General features: G+C 32.1%; 1 protein-coding gene across 1 annotated transcript in view; it reads left to right on the top strand.

The window, feature by feature from the left end:
* Nucleotides 1-24,844, top strand: part of LOC119610628 (transmembrane protein 132B-like) — a gene marked incomplete at its 5' end in the record, with an annotated part of 108,320 nt that overhangs the window by 71,944 nt on the left and 11,532 nt on the right. Inside the window, 5 exon segments of the mRNA XM_037965924.1 lie at nucleotides 76-323; nucleotides 325-493; nucleotides 4,969-5,107; nucleotides 7,387-7,489; nucleotides 7,762-8,038. Of these exon segments, the coding sequence (XP_037821852.1) occupies nucleotides 76-323; nucleotides 325-493; nucleotides 4,969-5,107; nucleotides 7,387-7,489; nucleotides 7,762-8,038 (936 nt within the window).

The following is a 24,844-nucleotide window of genomic DNA, read 5'->3' as shown; positions in this document are numbered from 1 at the left end:
AAATTTGTTCCGTATTAAATTTTATCGGATAGTAGAGGTTAGTAACATTTGTTCTTAATTTGTTTTTTATTATAGGGGTACCTCTGCGCGACTCGAGTCATAATGAACCCACAGTTCAAGCAAGACAACATAGGGGAAATAATCACTCCTTTAATAAACTACATTATGGAACAAAACGTCCTACAAAAAATATGTCTTCAATTGAAGTAGGCATGTACGTCTTGTTAACAGCATTTTGCTTTGCAATTGTTGTTTTTGTAATATCGTGTGTTGTTTATGCATCAAAGTTTAAGCCATCTCACATAGAATGTGGTTTAGATTCCTCCGACATCGCAAAAAAAACCCTTAAACAGTGATTTATTAATTCGTGATTCAAAATTTCTAAAAGAGCCTACAACAAATGCGCACGATTGGGTCTGGCTAGGACGATCAACCATGGATAGGTCTTCGATGTTAACATTTTCATCTCAAGACCAAAATATTAATGCTAGAGGTACAACATCGCTGCGTCTAAATATAGAGCTATTGTATATGTATGAACATAGAATATACTGTATGTAGAATGCGCATCTCATATAAAGACAAAAATATTAAAGAAAAAACATTAATTAATACTGGACAAAAAAAACAGAAGAAAAATAAATAGATAAAAGAGCGTAACAATGCGACGCTCTCATCCTAACTACATACATACATATCGCTCATTTACTATAAGGCCGACATAAATCAAAAAACTTCGTTTTGTGTAGAACAGCATTTAATGTTTTATGATATTTTACTATTTTTAAATAACTTAAAAAAACGCCTGGTGGGTTCCCTCTGCCATCTTTTATCTGTAATTAATTGGAGCGTTTCCGCTTTTAGTTGTTTTCCCTTTATAATAACAATGCCAATTTCACAGTGAATTTCGCTTGAATTCAAAGTGGTGGACGCCTTAGCCAAGGTTTCAGATTTTATGTGAGGGTAAACAATGAATGTCTCGCTGCCTCATTAAGAGACACCCGACATTCTTGAATAATATTGGAAGTGGTGTACATGTATGTTCTCAGCGGATCTGATTAACGTTTTACTACCAGTCAGTATAAGGATATCTCCGCCTAATATCCGGTAATAACGAATCTGTTCTGCGGCTACTTTGATAGCCATTAATTTGGCCTGAAGTGTACAGCTGTGATCTGGCAGCCTTATTAAAAGTTCTAAGCTCAACATATTCGAATAGATAACACAGCCGACTTTTTCTTTTGATTCGTCTGTGTAAATTTGGATGACTCTTCCCTTGCGTGTAGGGGTTCCTTATAACAGGATCTCTCCGATATATGCCTAGCCATATCGTTTAACTAGTATACATTTTTAGGATTAATGTACCAGTTGAGTACGATCGTCTCTTTTCATAGTGTTAAGGTTCCAGTCAGGATGCACTAAGTAAGGTGAAATCGTTAAGGCAGCTGATTTTTATTTGTTTATTAAAAAAGTGCTTGGGTTGTGTCAAAATAAATTAATTTATTTTTATTCTAAAAAAAATTATATTTGTGTTTTCAAAGCAAAAAAATTTAAAATTTAAATTTATGAATTAAAATGTTCATAAAAAGTTTTCAAATAAGAAAACTCTGATGAAGAAGCATTAAAACATTGTCCTGCTGCAGATACAAGCTAAATGTAACGACGGTTTTATAGGTAATATTGTGAAATATACAAGAAATATTTCTTTCCAATGTTTGTTATTTTTCAATTTTAGAAATTTCATTTTGACAAAACCCAACTCTAGGCAACAAAAAAATATTGTGTTTGTTGCCGAAACGCTCTCACCTTACTTATTACATCATGGTTCCAGTTTAGTTTGCTGGAAAATAGTTGTGTTTTTATTCGAAGTTTATATAAATTTTCAGTACAAATTTAAATAGGTATAAATTTTATAAGTAGCAATAGCGATAAAACTTCAAAGCAAATTGAAAAAAAAATCAAATTTGTTTGAATTTTTTTGATGTCGAAACATTTGTTTAATAAGTTTGTGTCCGAACTAAACAAAAATTTGAAGATTTTTTATGGCCCTTTGTACTCGAAGTTTTGTCTACACAGAATTTTTTACTACTTTTATTTTTTATATAAAAATTTGTAAATATAAAATTAAAGTTAGAAACTATGTTGTTATTAATAAAAATGTGAGCTTGGTTATAAAATTGTATTAAATAAAAAATAAAACTATAAGAAAATAAGTACGAAAGAAACCAAAACGAATTGTCTTTGTTGTAAGAGAGCGGGTAGTGATACAACCCACAATATAAACGTGTTCTTTTATGAGATGCGCATGCGATTTATATTCTTAAGCTGGAGCCGCACCACGCATTCTACGCGTCTGTCAAAAAATAAGATCAATCTCCGTTATTTATGGACTGATAGAATAGTGAAAGGTTTAGATTCCAAAGATATCCGGAGTCTCCAGAAAATTGATTTCAACTTTTTTCACATTCGTGAGAAGGGAATATATAAGTTTGTCATTCCATTTGCAATTTCTGCAATATAATTTTCAGACCCTATAAAGTATATACTGGAAACAACAACAGCGATTTTTGAAAAAATTAAAGAAAAATTTTAAATTTAACAGTATGGTGAAGGGTATATACATAGATGCCGAATGTAGCACTCTTACTTGTTTTATCAATTTTAATAAATCAAAACGAGTTCAATTGTGAAAAAATAAATAAAAGCTAAAAAAACGCGACGTTCTTAATAAATAAAACAAAAAATGTATGTTTAAAAAACATTCCATATAACTCAAAGCGTAGAATGCGAAGAAGGCATAAAAAGCACTCAATGCTTTGACGCGAAACGCGTGTGGACCTCCAGTTTTAGTTAAAAGCTACATGAAGTTACACATAAATTATTTTGTATAATTAAGGTGCTTATATGATCAAGTGAATAAACAATGCAAAGCTCTTTCTTTAGGTGCGACAATGATATAGTGATGGAAAAACATAATGTTTTTAGGTGGAAAATTAATTTTCTCTATAGTTATTTTTTTAATATTTATCATCTATTATTAGCATTTGATACTTTTTGATACTCAAGTATATTGTATTTATTTATATACAGTGTCTCTCATAAGTATTCGAATTTATGTAAACTATGAAAAGAAACCAAATTTAATAATATATTTTGTGTGGAAAATAAATAAATAAATTTGTTATATTGTCTAGATAGTCCTTAGTTTTGATATCACGCCCCTTAAAAATTGGAAACTTTACATTTACTTAAATTAGTTGTGCTTTTTTAAAGAAAGTCCATGAAACTACTTCACAAAAGTATGCGAATTTTTCCTGTATTTCATATTTGATCATATTATACGATACACAAATTTTAGAATCGCATGGTTTTATGCTTAATATGGCTTTAAGGGGTTACTATCAACCGCATGGATATATTTTTGACCCATTTGGTCCACAATTTTGGGGGATTTGTACCCTCTTTTCATTTTTAGCTATATTTGTAATGTTTTCACCCTTTTTCCAGAAATAAAACTAAAATTTAATATTGGAATTTAATAGAACCCATAGGGTATCTAAAAATAATATTTTTTGTTATAAAGATCTGTACTTAAACGTTCCAAGATGTATTTTTGATATCGTTTTTCACTTTCTAATTGAATTATCTGGATCATAAGTCCCTTTTCGTACCTCTAGGGACGATATTTTTCGACAAAGTTGTCTAGTGTATATTCATGTACATATTGGCACTAATGTATTTTAAATTTTCAATATATTATAGCGGTATACAACCCCAAAACATGCCTTAACAAAACGTCATCCTATATAGTAGATTTCAGTTTTTACTACTCGTAACTTTCACGCTTATGTTGCCCGTTACAATAACACTGTGAGTCCTAAATTTTGGTTTCAATTTGATCATAGTAAATAATATTTAAACACATATCAACATTTTTGATGTGATCATAATGATATCGTGCCATGCAGCATGGAGTCCAGTGGTATATAAAAATAATGATTTTACTATTTTGAATGGTGTTTCTTCGAGGCATGTTTTGGAGTTGTACACTTTCACAACACATTGAAAACTTAAAATGTATAAAAGCTGATATCTAAAAGAATATATACCAGAAAACTTTTCCCGAAAATAGTTGATCCTAGTATTATAAAAATGGACTTAAGTTCCAATATATTGAATTAGCGAAAGAAGAATGATATTATTTTTAGATACCCCAAATTATCTAAATTATTTTTAGATACCCCAAAGGGTCTTTTAAGTCCCAATATCAAATTTTTGTTTTATCTCTGGAAAAAAGGAGAAAAATTTACAATTATGGCCAAAAATCGCTATTTTAATGATATTACATGAAAAGAGGGTACAAATTCCGCAAAATTGTGGACCAAATGGGCCAAAAATATATCCTTTCCGTGGATAGTAACCCCTTAAAACAATATTACGCATAAAAACCATTCGATTCTAAAATTTGTGTTGCGTATAATATGATCAAATATGAAATACAGGAAAAATTCGTATACTTTTATGAGGCAATTTCATGGACTTTTTTTTAAAAAAGCACAATTAATTTAAATCAATGCAAATTTTTCAAGTTTTAAAAAGCGTGATATCAAACATAAGGACTATCTAGACAATATAACAAATTAATTTATTTATTTTGCACACAAAATATATTATTAAATTTGGTTTCTTTTTATAGTTTACCCAAATTCGAATAATTATGAGAGACACTGTAGGTATAGTAAATAAAAACAAAAACCTTTAAAATTAGTTTTTAAAGTTTTAGTTATAAATACTATTTCAAAAAATAAAATATGCTTTTTGTATTTTTATGTAATATTGATCATCAACTTCTAACATATAAATTAGAGAAAAATTATTTTCCACTAAATACCATTTGGTTTCTTTTATCCATCGCTGTATATTAAAAAATATATTTGAAAAATATTTATATGTATTTTTACTAATTAGATTCTAGGATACGAATAACAAATAATCCAATTAGCAGTTATTCTACAAAAAATTCCAAACCTAATGAAAATACTACTACCTCTATCGGGCAATCTAATGGAATTCTGTGTAGTGAAACCAACCAAGTTAATAATGTCATGTAAGTACATTTAAGAAAATGTTTTCAATTCTTTTTCAAGGTCTTGATGATTATAAGTTTATCGAAATTTATATTTTATTTCTTCTTTTTTAATTATTATGGTGCGTGTTATATTTTTCTACGCTTTTAAGAACAAATATATTTATTTTTATTAAAATGTTATTATTTTGATATATGTTTATATAATTTTAAAACAATTAAAATAAATTTTTAACAAAAAGCAAACAAATATTTCGTTTTTTTAATGTTTTTTATCCATTTCAAAAAAAGTTTTATTTTTATACCATTCACCTTCGTGAGAAGGGTATATATAAGTAATTTCTTATAAAGAATATATCGTCACCTAAAACGTAAACGGCCCAATCTAACATTTTTAAAATTTTACAGGAGAAGCAAAAATCTATTTAAATTGAAAAATTTATTTCTATCAACGCGATTTATTTGTAGTAAATAAACAAATTGTTTAATAGTGAAACCTATTAATATACAATACATTAGAATCAACAATAAAATCCATTTTGAATTTTTGGTTAGTTGGGGCCGTTTGCGTTTCAGGTGACGATATACTTTTCCTGTAAAGTATATACATATTCCTTAAGCATAGCGAAGTCGATTAAGCCATGTCCGTCCTTCTGTATGTCAAAATCAATTTTCTGGAGACTTCAGATATCTTTGTGATTTAAATCTTCCAAAATTCTATCAGTCATGGTTTCGAAAGTCCATAAATAATGGAGATATCAGCAAAAAAACAGAGACAACATTGATTTTTTTTTTGCATTCTAACGCAAGAAAACAAGAACGTACAAATTGTGTTTGCTTGTGTGTATGTTGTGTTCGCTTGTGCTGGTTCACACAGGTAAACTTTTTTTGGAAACTTTTGATTTTGTGTTTGAGAGAAAGAGATGGTTGATATTTCTTTCTCTCACACACAAAAATCAAAAGTTTCCCAAAAAAAGTTTCCCTGTGTGAACCGGCACCTTGTTAACGACTGGAAACAACAACAACATTTAGCATATGTTTTTGTTGTTTTGTTTTTATCTTTTGTCTTTGCTTCACAATTTAGAAATGAAATACACTTTTGGAAAAATTAAAAAAAAAAAACATTTAAAATAAATATAAATGTTAGGTAAGGATATAAATCCATATGAACTTGTCTCAAATGTAGTTTCATATTTGACGTATGTTGATATAGAATTTTGTTAGCAATTTCCATTATTACACGCTAATTCACTATTTTTCGTCGCGGCATTTTTTTCTTAATGATTTAATAGTCAAAAATATACAGATTTTGGTTGAAAAAAATTGGAAAATTATGGACATTGTTAAAACATTCAGACAATTTTTTTACTCAATTGTGAATATATCTTGAAAATAATCTTAAAGGATTTTAATGGTCCGAATAAAAATTGTGACAAATTGTTCCCGGGAAATTAAAAAGTCTATTATTTTCATTTGCATTTTTAATGATATGAAATCTCAAATACAGTTTACCATCTACTTAAAAAAAAAAAAAAAAAAACATGTTAAAAATACAATTTGAGGTGTAAACTATTTTATATTAAATAAAAATTAAATTAAATATTAATGTAGATATATTAAATACAGGTAACTCTCGATTTTAATATAACGCATTTAAAAATAGCTCATTTACACGAAAAAAAAATCAACAAATAATTAGTTAATTAATTTTTGATAATAAAAAAATAAAAAAAAAAAATAAATATTGGAACACATTATATAACACATTTTATTTAATTGTTTATATTGAATTTTTAATGATATGAAAAACATTTTAAAAATACAATTTGAGGCGTAAACTATTTTATATTAAATAAAAATTAAATTAAATATTAATGTAACTCTCGATTTTAATATAACGCATTTAAAAATAGCTCATTTACACGAAAAAAAATCAATTAATTAATTTTTGATAATAAAAATAAAAAAAAATAAATATTGGATCACATTATATAATATATTTTATTTAATTGTTTATATTGAATGTCTTTCCAATGCTTGCACAATTTTTGATCCCAAAATAAGATTTATATTAACTCTGAATCTCATGTTATCGATTTGTATTTTCTTCGGTCCGGACAAACCGCGTAAATCGAGGCTTAACTGTATATCAATTAAAGGCCTGTACAAGACAACAATAAGACAACAAATTAAGTCTTATTGTTGACTTATGCAGGCCTTTAATATCAATGTAATAGTACGATACAAATTGTAGTACACGAAGGAATATAATTTGTTTATATTTTTATGAATATTTCTAGCAAAGCTTCAATAAAACCAATTGAGTATCGACCTCCAGTGCCACCTCATCGAAACATTGGAGTAAAGCAAAAAGCTAATTCTAACAGCGTAAATCTGAATAACGTGAGTAAATAAGTCACCCTTCGCAAATGCTTCTCTATAAAATATTTAATATTGATATTTGCAAAAAAATACTATGATACAACAAAATCATCTCTCTCTAAGATTCGAACGATTTCCAATATTTTATTATTGCTAACAAAAGCAATTTTGATTTTTTTAATATTTGTAGAGAATTGTTTGAAAATTATTATATTTATATATGTAGACAGTATTTAATATGTGAAATTTAATAATTCTAGCGATATAATAACTTAAGCCAAAATGTTTTGCAGAGGGTCACCAAAGAAAATGTGAACTTGTCACCAATTGAATCAATTCCATTATTCAATGACAAATGTAGAATGTCAGACATTGCACCGAAAGGTGATCACATTTCACCTGTGGATACGTATATCGCTGACGTCTATTTCCATAATGGAAAAGCAGTTAACAAAGAAAAACACAATGCTGAAAAACTTGTTGATTGTGCTAATCACAAAAAAAATGTTTTCCAATTCGATACATTGACACCGAAGAAACAACCAAACTCATCGGATGTGCCAGAAAAAGGTAAGCTTTCAATTAATTATTTTTAGAAAAATTGGCAAATACCCGGTAAAATGAGATGCTTAATTGGAAAAAGTGTCACAGGGTATACAGAGGCGTCACGAGCAAAAAACTATTTCCCTCTCTTTCGCACAAAACGAATTCAATAATTTTTTTTAGCTGTATTTTATATACCTCTTCTCACCAAACAATTTCAAAATCAAACAAAAGCTGATTTTAGACTTTTTTAAATGTCAAAAGTGACACCTCTGTATACTTTGTGAAAGTGTGTAAATTACCAGAGAACTACAAAAACAATTTATATTCACTTTTATCCATATAACGAAACTCAGTATTGAATAAAATAAAAACAAGTTGGCAAACTATTTGATTAATTTAGATAACTTCAAAACATATTATCATCATGTATTGTTGTTATGATCATATTGGGTTAAAATATGGGTATTTTCACCAAAAAGTTTTTGTCACATCATCTGCAACATGATCAATAATTCTAAAATTCTTAATATAGTATGGTGGCAAGCAGTGTAGCACACTTCACACTGTGCAACCATTGAGCGCAACCAAAGCACTGCTAACCATGTTAAACTTTTTACTAGCTAACTTAATGGCCGTTCAACTTGCCTCAACTCTGCGATCAGACTAAATGCCTGTGGCTCGTGGTCTGGTCACAGAAATTACGGGCACTCTACAATTATAAAACACTTCGAATCACTGCATTTAAATATTGATTATTGCATTATGACGCCCAACTTCGATAATCGCTTTTGCACCAGGTTTCCACATATGAATTCCGAATTAGAACCACCAACCACCTCCAGGTGTAACGAGAGTTTACACTGATAAAGAATTTGGTATTAAACCATCCTTCAGGCTGCCTAACTACGATAGTGTTCTTCAGGCAGAAATATCTGCTATCAAACGAGCAGCGAATTGGCTACTATCACTTATCGGAATGAGTAATTTCATGTCAAGTGGTCCAACTCAAAAAATCGATTTTGACGAAAAGCACTAAGGTTAGTACTATTGCATAGTAGGTCAGACACAAATTTTCAGCTCTATCGTTCAAGATCTATTCAAAGTTGGACATTTTGGTCATACAGGGTTTTATTCAAGTGAGTGTAACTTTTCACCAAAGGTTATCAGATAGCTATTTCTTCATTCTTTCCAATTTTTTTATTAAAAATTTTTTTTTAATAACTAATTTTTTTTTTTCGAAAAGGTCCCTTTCTTTTTGACTTAAAAGGAAGATTATAGAATTTCCTTGAAGGGCTTTATAGTCCCATAATGGGATGCGAGTGGGATATCTATCAAAAAAAATATTTTTTAACTCAAGAATAAAATTTTTTTAACAATATTTGGGACTTAATTTTCCCCTATTTTTTCAAAATGGACGTTTTTGTTGTATTTTTTACTCAAAAGAAAGCTTAGACAATTTCCTTTAAGAGCTTTGTGGTCACTTAGTTGGATGCAAGGGGCATATGTGGAAAAAATAATATTTTAACTCAAAAATTTTGCTTTTGGAGTTAAAATATTTTTTATTTATATACACTCCCGCTCACTTAAATAGGTTCACTGTTTTGTTTACATTCAATGTGAAAAAAGCTGTTTCCAGTATGGCATTACAATTATTACAATTCTTACTAGTTGAAAGAAATTTAAGCTCACATGTTTCATAATACGAAATTGCCCCCACTACATCCCACATCCTCAACAGCTATGCAAACGACTCAGGTAGAGCTCTTCCTTTCAAAAATCATAAAAATAATGATTATATCGATCTGGACCTTCTAAATTAAACATTTTTCATCCGAAAAAGCAAGATGTTGATATAGCTTTTTATAACCATGTGTTCACGTGTAAACTGAAGAGGATTTCTCTTTACGAGTGGCAATTGGAGTGGGTTTTATTAATGTTTTAATATTTCTAAAGCCTTGACCCTTCTTACAATTCGTTTTACTGTAGCTAGGCTTGCTGTAACACCCACTTTTTCTCTAATTTTTGCTACTGAATCACTTGATTTTATGAAATCTCTTCGGTCCGCTTTTGTTTTGACTCTATATGTAGTTCCATTTATGTTTTATTAATATTCAATATGTTTTCTTATAAAATTGCGAATAACATTGTTAATTTGCCCAATTTTTTTTGCCAAATTCCTGAGATTTTGGACAGTTTCCAAAAACGCTTGAATTTTGTCATTTTATTCTTTAGTTAATGGCTTATCGCAACATATTTGTTAAAAAATATATTGTCTATATTCACAGACACTAGAATATGAATGGATTTTACTCACTGTCAGCATTAAACTGATTTTATTCTGATTGAACCTATGTTAGAAAAAAAATGATTAAAAATTCGCTATTAGGTATTGCGCTAATTTTTGTCTCACTAGTAATACCTAAGGCATCATGTTATTATTTAAAATTTTAGTATTACTAATTAGTCCATTATTTTTTGCAATAAATTAATTTGAATGTAATCACAACAGTGAACCTATTGAAGTGAGCGGGAGTGTATATCCCACTAAGTAATCACAAAGCTCTTAAAGGCAATGGACAACAAAAAATTCAATTTTGAAAAAATAGAAATCCAGCAAAAATAGGTTTTACAAGAACCAACATTTTAAGAAGGTCAGTCCATATTTGGCCCTATCCTAATATAAATACTCTTCCAAAAGCAATTTGTTATTAATGAATCCTAATGTTAAGTATTATTATAGAAATACTCAACAAACTGATTTGATTTAAAAAAGGCCACGCTTTGAAATTCTGAAGAACATCGTCCATAATTAAACTAAGCCCTCATTAAGGAAATTATTCCAATGTTCACATTGACTTTAATTCACCTTATATTTACAAGACAGGTGGGTATATAAGATAAGATAAATTTACACTCTTACCTGTTTATTATGGCAGTGAAGCAAAACAATAGTAACTAATTTGTTTTCAATTTTAGTATGAAAATTGCGGTTGTATTTTGTTTACTCAAAAGAAAGCTTAGACCATTTCCTTTAAGAGCTTTGTGGTCACTTAGTGGGTGGGGCATATGTGGAAAAAATTATATTTTAACTCAAAAACTTTGCTTTTGGAGTTAAAATATTTTTTATATATCGAGGGACTATTCAATAGTCACTATCTGCCATTTTCAAGAAAATAAGATTTTTATGTTAAAATATCCAGCAAACTATCCCACATCAGTGACATACATTTCAAAAGAAAAAAATATTTTTTTGGCTATTTTATAGCAATTTTTAAATTTCTGGATCTTAAACAAAGAAAAATTCTGAATGAAAAACTCTCTATCTTATCCAAAAATTGCTCCAAACTCTATTATTTTGGATAATTTTCTGTTGCAAAACAAGTGTTTTTACTAATTTCGACATGCTGAACACAAATCCGCAATTCGGTTTAATAGTTATCGAGATATCGCTCATTATGACACTAATTTGATTAGTTTTATAGCCGTGTTTAACCATATAACATTGATTTTGGACCAAAATCTTATAATCTGTTGCTTTTTCAACAATTTGGTTTATATTATTTCATTAAATTGCATAAAATATAATATTTATTGATATTAAATCAAATAAAAAATTTATATTTCTATGAAAAACTCTCTATCTGAAGGTTGTAAAAAAAATTTCGTAGAAAAACAGCTCTGTATGATATAAATTTTGTGAATTTTTGAAAATAATGCAAAATATTAAATTCTTTTTATATAACGATTTAGAATATGGCCGTAAAAATATATTGTAGAAGAAAAAATTTAAAAATCTTCACGAACTACCGAAATAAACAGTTTTTTTTGCTTTCCTAAAAACTTGTGTTATTTTACATAGAGACTATTGAATATAGTCCCTCGATATATACTCAGCCAACAAAGTCTGCGCTCACCTTAGACATTTTTGGGAAAAATAAAAAAACACATAATAAATATTGAATTCAAATCAAAATTTTTTCATAAATAAAAAGAGATCACTTCATTTTTAAAATAATTAGTCATTAATGCATTATCAAATAAGTATAACGACCAAAAAGTCTGCGTTCAAGGTTTAAAAAATTTTTGAAAGTTTTAATAAATATTAAAAAATGTAAAATTTAATATTTTGTTAGATAGCCACGCTGTTTTAAGACTTCACTCTATTTGGCTTAGAATGACCAATTTCCCTGTTTCCTCTGCTGTTATCTTCTCCCATTCTTCCTGCATAACAGTTCGTAAAGTTTCCTTGCTGGCGAATTTTGGAGCTGTATGCTTTGGATCGTTATCTTGTTGGAACAAAACGTCGATGATAGGTTAAGTTTTGCTGCACTTTGTTTCAGGTTTTGTTTTAAAATGTTCAAATATCCATATTTATCCATTGTCGATTCAATAAATTCAAGTTGACCCACCCCTGAAGCCGCCATGCATCCCCAAACCATAACTCCACCACCACTACCATGTTTTACTGTACCAACAACATTTTGTTTATCAAGCGCAGTTCCTGATTTCCGGCACACAATTTGACGACCTTTTATTCCAAAAATGCAGAACTTACATTCATCTGAAAATAAAACTTGTTTACAAATTTCTGGGGGCTTATTTATGTAATTACGGGCAAATTCGCGCTTCTTTCTGTTTACAGCAGATATGTATGGCTTTCGTCGAGCGACTCTACCATGATATCCAGCTTTGCGTAAAATTTTTCTAGAAGTTTCGCGACAAATACTTTTTTTATACCCTCCACCACCATCAGAGGTGATAGAGGGTATATATAAGTTTTTCGTTCCGTGTGTAACACCAAGAAATATTCATCTAAGACCCAACAAAGTATATATATTCTGGGTCCTTATCAAATTCTGAGTCGATTTAGCTATGTCCGTCTGTCTGTCTGTGTAAAACACGCTCACGTTAAAACTAAGCAAAGGAAATCAACCAATTTCGCCCTAAATATTTATTATTATCTTAAGCAGTTTGGTATTGAAAATCAGCAAAATCGGTTCACAACGTAAAAAGTTATGAGTAAAAATTTCAGACTACCTCGAAAAAAATTACGTTTTTTTCATAATTCTTTTGAAGTTTTCTCAGAAACTGCCAAAGATATTTCGATGAATTTTGTCACACATTATTTTTTCAGAGCAGTGATCAATTGTGTTCAAGATCTTTACAACCGATCGAATATTTCCCATAGCCCCCATACAAAGGTATATATTCCCGGAAATTAGTTTATCGTTAATAACTCCCTCAAATATATCGGTATCAACACAAAATTTTGTACGTGCAAATATAATATAAACGGAAATCATAATGTCAACTTAGATCTCAGTCGGACCAAAATTGGTCATAGCTCCCATATAAGGCCCACTTCCGAAAATCATTTAAAAGTTCATATTTCATTGTCAAATAAAGCTATCTTGATAAAATTCAACACAAATATGTTTAGTTTAAATATGAATCACTCTACGAAATTTTTTCCGGATAGGCCCATAATTGGTCATAGCTCCCATATAAAGTCCACTTCCGAAAATCACTTAAACGCATATATTTCATTAAATAATAAAGCTATCGGGATAAAATTCGACACAAATATGTTTTGTATACATACAAATCATTCTACAAATATTTTTACGGATCGGTCCATTATTGGTCATAGCTCCCATATAAGGCCCACTTCCGAAAATCACTTAAAAACACATATTTCATTGTCAAATAAAGCAATCGTGATAAAATTGGACATAAATATATTTTGTCTAAATATGAATTACTCTACTAAATTTTTTCCGGATAGGCCCATAATTGGTCATAGCTCCCATATAAAGTCCACTTCCAGAAGTCACTTAAACGCATATATTTCATTAAATTATAAAGCTATCGTGATAAAAATATGTTTTGTGTACATTCAAATCATTCCACCAAATTTTTTACGGATCGGTCCATTATTGGTCATAGCTCCCATATAAGTCCCACTTCCGAAAATCACTTAAACGCACATATTTAATTGTCAAATAAAGTTATCTTGATAAAATTCTACACAAATATGTTTTGTCTTTATATGAATCACTCTACGAAATTTTTTCCGGATAGGCTCCCATAGAACGTCCACTTACGAAAATCAGTTAAACGCATATATTTCTATGAATAATAAAGCTGTCGGAATAATATGTTTTGTGAGCATATAAATCATTCTACCAAATTTTTTCCTGATTGGTCCATACATGGTAATAGCTCCTATATAAGGTCCACTTCAAAAAATCACTAAACGCACATATTTCATTATCAAATAAAGATATCTTCATAAAATTCGACACAAATATGTTTTGTGTAAGGTCATAGCTCCTATACATATAAAGTCCACTTCCGAAAATCACCTAAACGCACATATTTCATTAATTAATAAATCTATTGTAATAAAATTCGACTTGAATTTTTTTTTTTTGGCATATAAATCATTATACGAAATTTTTTCCTTATCAGTCGATAATTGGTCACAACTCCCATATAAGAACCATTTCCTAAATTACTCAAATACACATTGACAATCAAAGTTATCGGGATAAAATTTGACATAAATGTGTATTTTGTATATATAAATCATTCTACGGAATTTTTTCCGGATCGGTCCATAGGTTATCATAGCTCCCATGTAAGGTATACTTCATTTAATCATAATCATTTAATACCACTTAATTCGTAATTAAATTATTATATCCGGATAAAGTTCAAATGAGTATCTTCTGTGTACAGATAAATCATTATATTAAAATGTTTTCAAACTGGCCTATAAATTAGTTTGACATATGTATAAATGTTAGTACCAAAGAATAAATAAGAAATGAAACTGTTGTCAAAAGTACCTAAGTCTACTGTCATCCGGTACCTAACTCTAAGAATGTATTAGTAGAATTCTCAAGTCAACATAGTTGCAAAAAATAGTATTGAAAAATATTGAAAAAAAATTATTACATTTCAATTTATACTTTGAAAGGTTTCTTAAGATATTTTGCACATATTTTATCTATAAACATTTTATAAACACGTCTATTTGTTTTTAAGCTATAATATTGAAAAAATAAATTATTTATTTGAAATATCGTTTTCGTTTACCATACGAAAATTTACAACATTGCTTTTTTAGTTTTAATTTCAAACAACAAAAATTCAATGTCAAAAAACAAAAAATATTTTTTTTTTCGTTTGTAAAAAATATATTATATTCGGGCTATTAAATGTGTTTAAATTGTACAAAAAAATTATAAAATATAATGTTAAGTGATAAAAAATATTTCAAAGTGCTATTATCCTCAAATTTTCGCGAAAAAGTTTTGAAGTTTTGAGAGAGAATAAAATTTTTACATATGTGTTGGATTTACACAGCACTCGTCTGTGAGAAGAGCGTAATGTTATCGTTGTAAAAAAATTACAGCGTTTCACTTCTTGTTTATTCTTTGGTTAGTACCATAGATGACATAGATAGCCAACTCAAACTTTACCACGAATAAAAGAGCTTTCTCTCTTCACACTTACATGTTCTGTGTAAATTCAACACAAAGCTACAACAACAAATATTCAATATTTTAATTGCAAAATTCGCACAAAAAAACGATTCGGACACAAATTTTATAACACAAACACACATTTTTTATTTTTTTACAATTATTTTATCATAAATTCTTCATCAAAAACTTTTTAATTTTCACAAACCAAAAATATTAATTTTTTAATTATTTGACGTTTCATTTTTTGTTTTTCTAATTTCAAATTGAAGGTGCAGAGTAGGATTTTTTAGTAGCAAACAAATTTATGAAAATCGAAAAAATTAAAGAAATTTACATTTTAGCAAATATAAAATGCATGAAAAATATTAACACGCTTTTATAAATGCAATCTACAATTCAAAATGTAATAATATAAGAAAATTAATGCTATAAAAACATTGTACTATTATTTCGACCGATTTTATGCAACTATGTGGGCATTTTATGTGTGGTAAAAAGCTTTTATACACTAACACTTCTAAAGAAAATCTTACTAATACATATTTAGAGTTAGGTTTTTTTTGACAACTGAGTTAGGTTTTTTCCGGGAGAGTTGGCCTTCTACGGTAATATTCTATGGTTAGTACCCTCAATACGGAAACAAAAATGTACCCAAGCTATCTAAAAATTAGATAGTTAAATGGGTTTTAATAAAAAGCAGCTTGCTGGTGGAGGGTATTTAAGATTCGGCATAGCCGAATATAGCACTCTAACTTGTTAAATGTTTGATTTACATTTTCAACAATTTTTGAAGATGTAATTCGAGGATTTACTTTCACTTATTGATTATTTTGCGCTCTTCTCTTTCTGATAATATTTTTGGCCGACCAGATCGCTTGGATGTTAAAATTCCGGTTTCACTGGACAGACGAATACGTTCTTCCAATAGTTTGGCCAATTTTTCTAAAGCTTTTTCCTTCTTTCCACAATTTAATAATAATTTTTCTTTACCTTTGCTATCCATTTTTTATTATTCTTACAACTTTTATACAAAAATATGCAAATGATGTTGTAAAACGATCTATTGTAATAACAATTAACTAAAAGTGTGCAAAAACAAGAAAAAATTACAAAAAATGTAACGGCACTATCACAACAAAACAAATGAACGCAGACTTTTTGGTTGCTTTATTTACGTGTTACCAAACTTTCGCATCTCGCTTTTAAATAAACGAAGAAAAAAAATATGGGATTTTTTGTGCTTTTTGATATAAAGATTGCTATGAAGCGAAATAAATAAAAATAACATATTTTAATTACATATTTATATCTACATTTTATATCGTTAATAAACATTTATAATGTGAACGCAGACTTTATTGACCGAGTGTATATACATATGTAGGGTAGAAGGGGGACCATACGCCACTTTTTTTTTTGAGGCGGCATCAAATTAAAACCACAATACATATTCTTAATTTTTTTCTTGTTTCGGATACTTAGATATGTTGGCTTTACTTTTATCCCTTTCAATCTTTCCTAAGTCATCCTCATGCACATATTTTTTTAACTTTTCCGCACTGACCAAAAACGGCGATACTGCCCCATGCATGGGGTAAATACGCCAAGGGGATGGGGCAGATTTGTCATTAGTAAAATAAGCCAAAAAAATTAAAAAATAAAAATTTATTTTGCTGTTTTATATTTTAATTCACTAAACAAAGTATAATAAACTAGATATTTATTGTTTATTTCACATAACTTATCAAAAAAAATTAAAACAAATTATTACTGATTTTTTCTATATTTTAACCAAATTTTGTTCTACATCACAAGCATTACATATATTTTGCGAATGTGATCCACGGACAGTTCTGGGGTTTAGTTTAAATTTTTTTCGGGCTTCAAATTATATTATCGAAAATATTATTACGTCTTATTATTCACTATTATTAACGTTCTATCACTAACCAATATATTTTCTATCACAAAAACTAAAAAAGTTAGCACAAAAAATTCACACAGTGAAAAACAATTAATCACGTCTAGCTCCCATCATATGTAAAGTTAATCTTTCAAACTTTCAGGGATGATAAATAATCGATAAACGAAAACAAAATTTGATAATGCGATAAAATCGGTTTTCAAGTTATTCGCTTTGGCAGATGTGCCCCTATGGCAATGATCCCCCTTCTACCCTACATAGTATATCCCACTAAGCTTTCTTTTGAGCAAAAAAAAAAAAAAATACAACAAAAGATCCATTTTGAAAAAATAGGGGAAAATTAAGTGCCAAATATTGAAGCAAAATGTATTCTTGAGTTAAAAAATAATTTTTTTGATAGATATCCCACTCGCATCCCATTATGGGACTATAAAGCCCTTCAAGGAAATTGTATAAGCTTTCTTTTAAGCAAGGTTTTAGGTAAGAAGGGCAGCCATTCAATCAAGGATGAGTGGCTCACATGGGTCCACCTAATTGCGGTCCCGTTGTGTTACCCTAGTGGTCGTAGGAGTACACTTGATTATTACTCTCTACTTACAGATTTAAACCAACCGGTTTGATTCACAAAGTTTAGGATATTCTTCAGGCATATCCCAGATAGCTCATCCAGACAAGATAAAGCAGCAAGGCCGAAACATTGTTCTCTGCTTTCATTGAAAGATGGGCAATAGCAGAGAAGGTGATGTATTGTGTCCTCTTCTTCCTCATTATTACAACTCCTACAGTAGTCGTTATATTCGAGACCCATTCTTCTGGCATGATTGCCAATAGTACAGTGTCCCGTTATGACTGATACCAGCATTCTTATCTGTTCCCTGAGAAAGCTTAATAGCAAGCTTGACCTGGGACCGTCATATAGAGGCCAAATTGACCTCGAATTGAGACAGGTGGTTTCACTGAACCATCTGATTTGAGCCATTTCATATAGTTCGTTCTGAACCAGTAGCTTACAGTCAGTAAGAGAGATACCAGTAAATGCGTCGATTTCATCTTCCCCTCTCATCGCACCATTCCTGGCAAGTTCGTCAGCTATACAGTTTCCCTGACAATTACTATGTCCAGGGACCCATATTAGCGTTATCCTAGAATCTCTGGCTTGCTTCCTCCTCTGAACGTTGCCGTTTAGGCGCCGCTTCCGTTTTCACTTCGGCGGGAGGAGAAGCATTGTCGTTGCCAGCGATTTGGGCCTTGGCCCATTGGAGGGAAGCTGATTGCTCCGTAGTGAGTTCCCCGGGTGGTTTGGACCCGAGTAGCTCAATAATCCTAAAGGCGGAACGCCTTGTAGTTGCCGCCCGCTTGGATGGTTTTTTGTGCCGAGTCGATTGTTGATTGCCGGACTTGGCAGGGGGTGGTACATCCCCAGGACAGGAGGATACCGTCACTTAGCCTGGAGGTACAATTGGCACTTGGGAAGCTGGTGTAAGAGACGACTTAGCCGACCCCTTATCATCAGTACCCGAAGCAGGGTTTTTAACCGCCTTAGCGGTTTGGGCTGCAGCAGCTTTAGAGGTACTTGCTGTGAAGTCCAGAGGTACCTCGCCACTTGTAAGCAACTACGAATAGTTTTAAATTTATTACATTCAGCCAGCCTGGGTGTACCAAACTGGCCTCCTGCGACGCCGGTAACTCGCAAACTATCCTGACCCGGTGTGGCCGCCTGACTAGTCTGGGTAACAGTCGCATTTGACTTTCCACAGCCCATTACCGTTGCTGTGGAAGTAGGGTTCCCGGAGATTATGAAGCCCCTGACCGGGTACGCGGAGCATGCTTCTTTGTTCTCTTCCATGGTTTTGTCGTTGTGACAAGTGCATTTTTAACCTACTGCCAAGTTAAACTGCCGATCCCACAGGGGAAACAGACGCAGACCACCAGCCGCCCAATATGGGAACAGACGCTGGTGCATTCAGACGGACGTTACACATTCAAGTATATGGTTCATAGAATCAGCCGGACTTGCTTTCCACGACCACCCCTCTCAATGAGCCGTAGAAAGCGTCTGATAGCCGTCCCATAGGGAATCAGACGCTACCAGACAGGGGGCAGGGTAGTTCTTAGTTTCGCGCTCAATGTAAACCCGTCTGGAATGGGTGACCCTACCAGGAATAGCCAACTTGTTATGGCCATTCCCTCCAGCAAGGCTCTACAGATCATCGCGCTTAAGCATCTGCATCACGTCAAGGTGACAACCCATCGCAGATGCTCTTTTAAGCAAGAAAAATTAAAAAAAAAAAATATTAAAAATCTGAATCTGAACTCCTTTGGACAATTTTTGCTAGGACCAATAGGTGAAATGTTACACTAATTTTAATAAAACCATGTATGACCAAAATGTCCAACTTTGACCCCCTCTGACTCCGGCAGTTCTTGACCGATAGAGCTTTGTGTCTGGCCTACTATCCCATAGTACTAACCTTGGTGCAAATGGTGCACTCATACCAGGCGACTAGGACTTGTATATAATGTTGTCACAATGAGGAAGAAGATGAGGCGATATCGCATCTACTTTGCTATTACCCTGCGTTTACTGAAAGCACAGAACATCACTTTGGTGCTCCCTTCTTGTCAGGCATGGAGGAGCTTTCTGGGATAGGTCTGATGAATATCCTATGCTTCATAATTCAATCGGTTGGATTAGTTCTGGAAACAGAGAGTGATATCAAAACACACTCCTACGACCACTAGGGTAACACAACGGGACCAGCTTAAGTGGACCCAAGTGAGCTGCTTCTATAGCAGCTGCCCTCGATACCTAATCTAACCTATTGCTTTTGTTTTCGAAGAATTGAATTTTAATCTATTATGAAACACCCATTCGGAAACCTTAGACAATGTCTAAAAAAGTTTTACAAATAAAATTAACGGTGAATTCTTCAAAATCTTAAATGTAAATTAAAAAGAGAAAGGAACCTAGGACGAAACCTTAAGGCACGCCACTTAGACAATCAGATATTGTAGATTGCATTAGACCATTACCAACATAATATGGTTACTTACGGTTTGCTGTCAAATTTCTGCAATTTCGGTCTGCGGGAACTAGTTTTAACAGCTTTAAACACTTTTCGAACATAGATCCTGTTCTTTTTCGAGCTTTACTTTGAACTTTCGAATTTAATTTCGAGTATTTGAGATATTATTCGCTTAAAAATTAGTTTTTTGTGTTTTTTTATATAAAATAACCTGAAAAACAAATAATTTCTTTGCCAAGGGCAAGGGTTGGGCAAACTGGGTTATTTTTATAACCTACACCACTTTGGTGGGGAGGGCATATTGAGTTTGTACTGATATTTGTAACGCACAATAATATTGGTCCTATACCCACCTTAAAGTATACCAATCGGCTTAGAATAATTTTTCCGTCAGTATGTCCGTCCGTCCATGTAAATCTTGTAATCAAACTACAGGTCGCAATTTTGAAGATAATTCAATGAAATTTGGTACATGATCTTCTATTGTCCCAGGGACTATTGAAAATGGTTAACATCGGTCCATGATTTCACTTAGCCCCCATACAACTGAACCCGACGAATAGGGATTTCAAGTTCATAATTATGTTTAATATAATCGTATCTCGACAAAAAGCTGCAAAACCAAGTTCTATACTAGCCTTGATGACTCTCATGAATTTTATAATTATAGCGTCTCATTTGACCATAGCCCTTATACAAAGCCCACTTCAAAATTTGACTTAAATGTCCACAATTTTATTCAACAATAAATAGCTTAAGTATATCTGAGACAAGGTAAAATTCAATTTAAATGCTTTATTATGAAAACTAAATCACATTTTATTTTTGTAACTGGTGTAGGCCATTATATGGTCGGCCTCGCCCGACTATAATTTCTTACTTATTTTTACTTATATTTGTTTTTGTTGATATAACTTTTTAACTGTATAACAGGATAACCAGGCAACTGTGAATAAACTTATTGTTTGTTATTACTAATGTAGAGAATATTAGTTTATAAGAGGAAATGAAACATTTAGAAACCAGTTTACTAATTAACAATAGTTGACCGTGTCAAACACTTTACTTAAATCTAGCGATTCCATGGTAGACATTTTATTGGAGTTTTGACGAACATTTTTCGTAGGTTAGGTTTATAGGAGGATGTATATTACATCAAATCTGAAGAAGTACACCTAGGCCACTATCGGGTCTGTTGTGCGCTCCTGGAAGAAAAATTTTTGTTAGTAAAAAACAATGTTCAATGTTCAGAAAATCAGTTTGCTAGACGGAATTTGTATCACTCCCAAGGTAGTTGGATCTAACTTAGACAGTGGCAAAGAGAATGCTCCAAAGTTTCACTGTCATCTCCACATGCTCTACATTCGTATGAATCCGCATGTCCAATTCTGTATAGCCCATAACCCTGTGTGTCCATTCAGAATACAAACCATCATACTAACCTCAGACTTACTCAAGAAAAAGAAGATAAAACCTTATTAACACTCCAAGACATCAGCAAACTGATATTCTCCAGCAAACAGTAAGTGAATATAATCAGCAAAAATATACAATTGATAAGAAAATAGTTATGAAAATATAAAGATCCTTTCATAACACCACTTGTGACCAAAGAACATACAGAACAACATTGACACCCTCAACACACTGATATCTATTAGAAAGATAGAAAAATAACAATCTAAAAGCAGTGAAAGATAATTAAAAAAAAATATAGCCAAATCATTCGTATCCATAACCGTACACCTAATAAAAGTGAAGTGGTATTATAACCACGACGAAAACCAGTTTGATAGGGATTAATCAAATTGTTGCTATCTAAATATTCTAGCATTGTTTTCATAACATGTTCTACGATCTTAGATAATATAGGAACTATACATATCTGATAATAAGACTACATTCATTTCCATTTTTACTAATAGTAACCACCTTAAGTTAAAATGTTATTCACAAGTTACAAATAAATAAAAAATGCATTTCAATAAAAGGAAACATCATCTTAAACAAGTTAGAGTGCTATATTCGGCTGAGCCGAATCTTAAATACCCTCCACCAGCTACTTTTATATTAATACTTTTTTAATTGATCAAATATTTGTAAAAAATAAGTTTTCCAAGATTTAAACAGCTTATTAAAATTGTAAGATTTACTGAACATTACAAACGGCATCTTCTTTTCTATTTTTATAGCGCCCAAAGATATGCTATAGCGATATTTAATAAATTGCCTGTATGCATGTTTGTGGAAGATTTAAGGATTTTCAAAATATATAATAAAATACAGTTAAAGTGATTTTAGGGGGAGAACCTAGTACGGGAGGTATGACCAATTATAGACCGATCGTAAAAAATTATTTAATCTTAATTTCTGTATATGTTCTGTATATTTCTGTATATAAAAGCTATATATAATTTAGTAATAAGTAATGTGTGATTAAGTGATTTTCATAGTTAGTCAATCCCACGACACTCCAAAGGAAAAATCGGACTCTCTCACAAGATCTGAGGCAAAAAGGATCAGGTCTCCCGAGGAGTTGACAACTGAGAATAAACCTAAGAAGAAAAAGAGCTCCCCGTCTTCTAATAAACAGTCGAAGCCAAGCCATACTTCACTCAAAGGAATCTCAAGTGAGAATCCTGCGAGTAAGGGTGACAACGCCAAGCCAGATATTCCTAAGACGAACACATCGGCGAAATCAACCTCGAAGGTAAGGGAATCTCAAAAGAAGCCCCGAAAAACGAGGAAGGAGAAGCTAGACGGAGGAAAAGGAAAAGAGCCGCCATCTTACGCCAAAGTTGTCAGAAGTAGGCACCGGGACGATCTCTGCTATGCAGTTTACGATGCCGGTAATCCGACAGGCAAAATTCCAAAAGACCAACAGAGTAAAATAGAAGACCTGGTCAACAATAAGATAGTGGACCATGCAATCGCTTCAAAGGGCAAACAACCAATAGAGAGCGAGAGCTGCGAGTTCAGCATGGGCGTGATGTTGATGAGGTTGGCATCTCACCAATGTGTTAGCACCCTAAAGAACTTGGTGGAAAGTATCCCTCCTCCCTGGGACGGCGCTAGGCTGGGACTGGCAAAGAAGAGCGAGCTTCCGGTGCTTCTAAAGTCCACTGTCTACATAAAAGGATGGGGCAGTAAACTGGCCAATGAACGTATACTGGAAATTCTTGGAGGTCAAAATGCTGAGCTGGCCGTGGAAAAATGGGATGTCTTTTACAGGAAAGAAGAACCTGAGGGAACTTTATTTGTAATAGGTATCGACCAGAAATCCATGGCTAGTCTTGCCAAGAATAAAGGAAGGGCTTACTTCGCCTCTAAATCTGTCATATTCAAAATTGGTAAGGTGCCGATTGGAAGGGCTGTTACAACAAGCCTCGAAAAGGACACCAAAAAACCTAAGACCACAGCATCAGTATCCACTACTGATAACGTTGATGAGTCAAATCCTAAAATCGAGGAATTTACCATTAACTCGCCAGAAGAAAGTGTAGTTGCCCTTTCCAAAATTGGGAAGGCGCCGATTGAAAGGGCTGTCAAAACCGGCCCCGACAAGGACACTAAAATACCTAAGACAGTACCCAAAGTATCATTAGCAAGTACTAGCAATGTTGAGGAGTCAAATCCTAAAAGCGAGGAGGAAATCACTCACCCGCCAGAAGACAGAACAGCAGTGCTCTCCAGAATTGGGAATGTGTCTATTAAAAATACTGCTATTCATATGCCTGATAAGGACACCGCAGTGCCATCAACAGTACCCACTGCATTAATAGCCACTTCAGGCTATCCGGAGGAGTCAAATCCAAAGAGCGAGGAGGTGACCACCAACTCGCTGGAAGACAGTTTAATGGATGACCATGATTGAGGTTATCCAAATAAACCTCCATCGGAGCGAGACAGCTACCAACGCTCTGATGGCTAAAATCAACACAGGTAAAATATATATATCTTTAATCCAGGAACCTTGGACGATTCGCAACAAGGTTTCTGGATTAAATCACGTAAATGTCCAACTTTTCTACGCTGATACAGGATCTCGCCCGAGAACATGTATCTTATGTCACAAGAACTTATGTTTTCTCCTCTCAACAGGATTATCAACATCGGATGCAACGGTGCTGAAGCAAGGTCGTGGCAACATATTCCTTGCATCTATTTACCTGCCTTTCGATTCTCCGACACTACCACCAACGTCGGATCTGATGAAACTGGTTGAAGAGGCACAAAGAAAAAATAAGAAAATTGTAATAGGTTGTGATGCCAACTCGCACCATGTAGCTTGGGGTAGTACAAACACCAATCGCAGGGGACAAGCCCTCATGGATTTCCTTAATACTAAAGACTTGATAACATTGAACTTAGGTAATAAAGCTACCTT

The sequence above is a fragment of the Lucilia sericata genome, unplaced genomic scaffold (assembly GCF_015586225.1).
Source record: "Lucilia sericata isolate MDLA Ls3-8-SP2 unplaced genomic scaffold, ASM1558622v1 Contig001254F_arrow, whole genome shotgun sequence".
Classification (NCBI taxonomy): domain Eukaryota; kingdom Metazoa; phylum Arthropoda; class Insecta; order Diptera; family Calliphoridae; genus Lucilia; species Lucilia sericata.
Note: the sequence above shows the minus strand (reverse complement) of the source record. Positions and strands in the feature narration are given on the sequence as shown.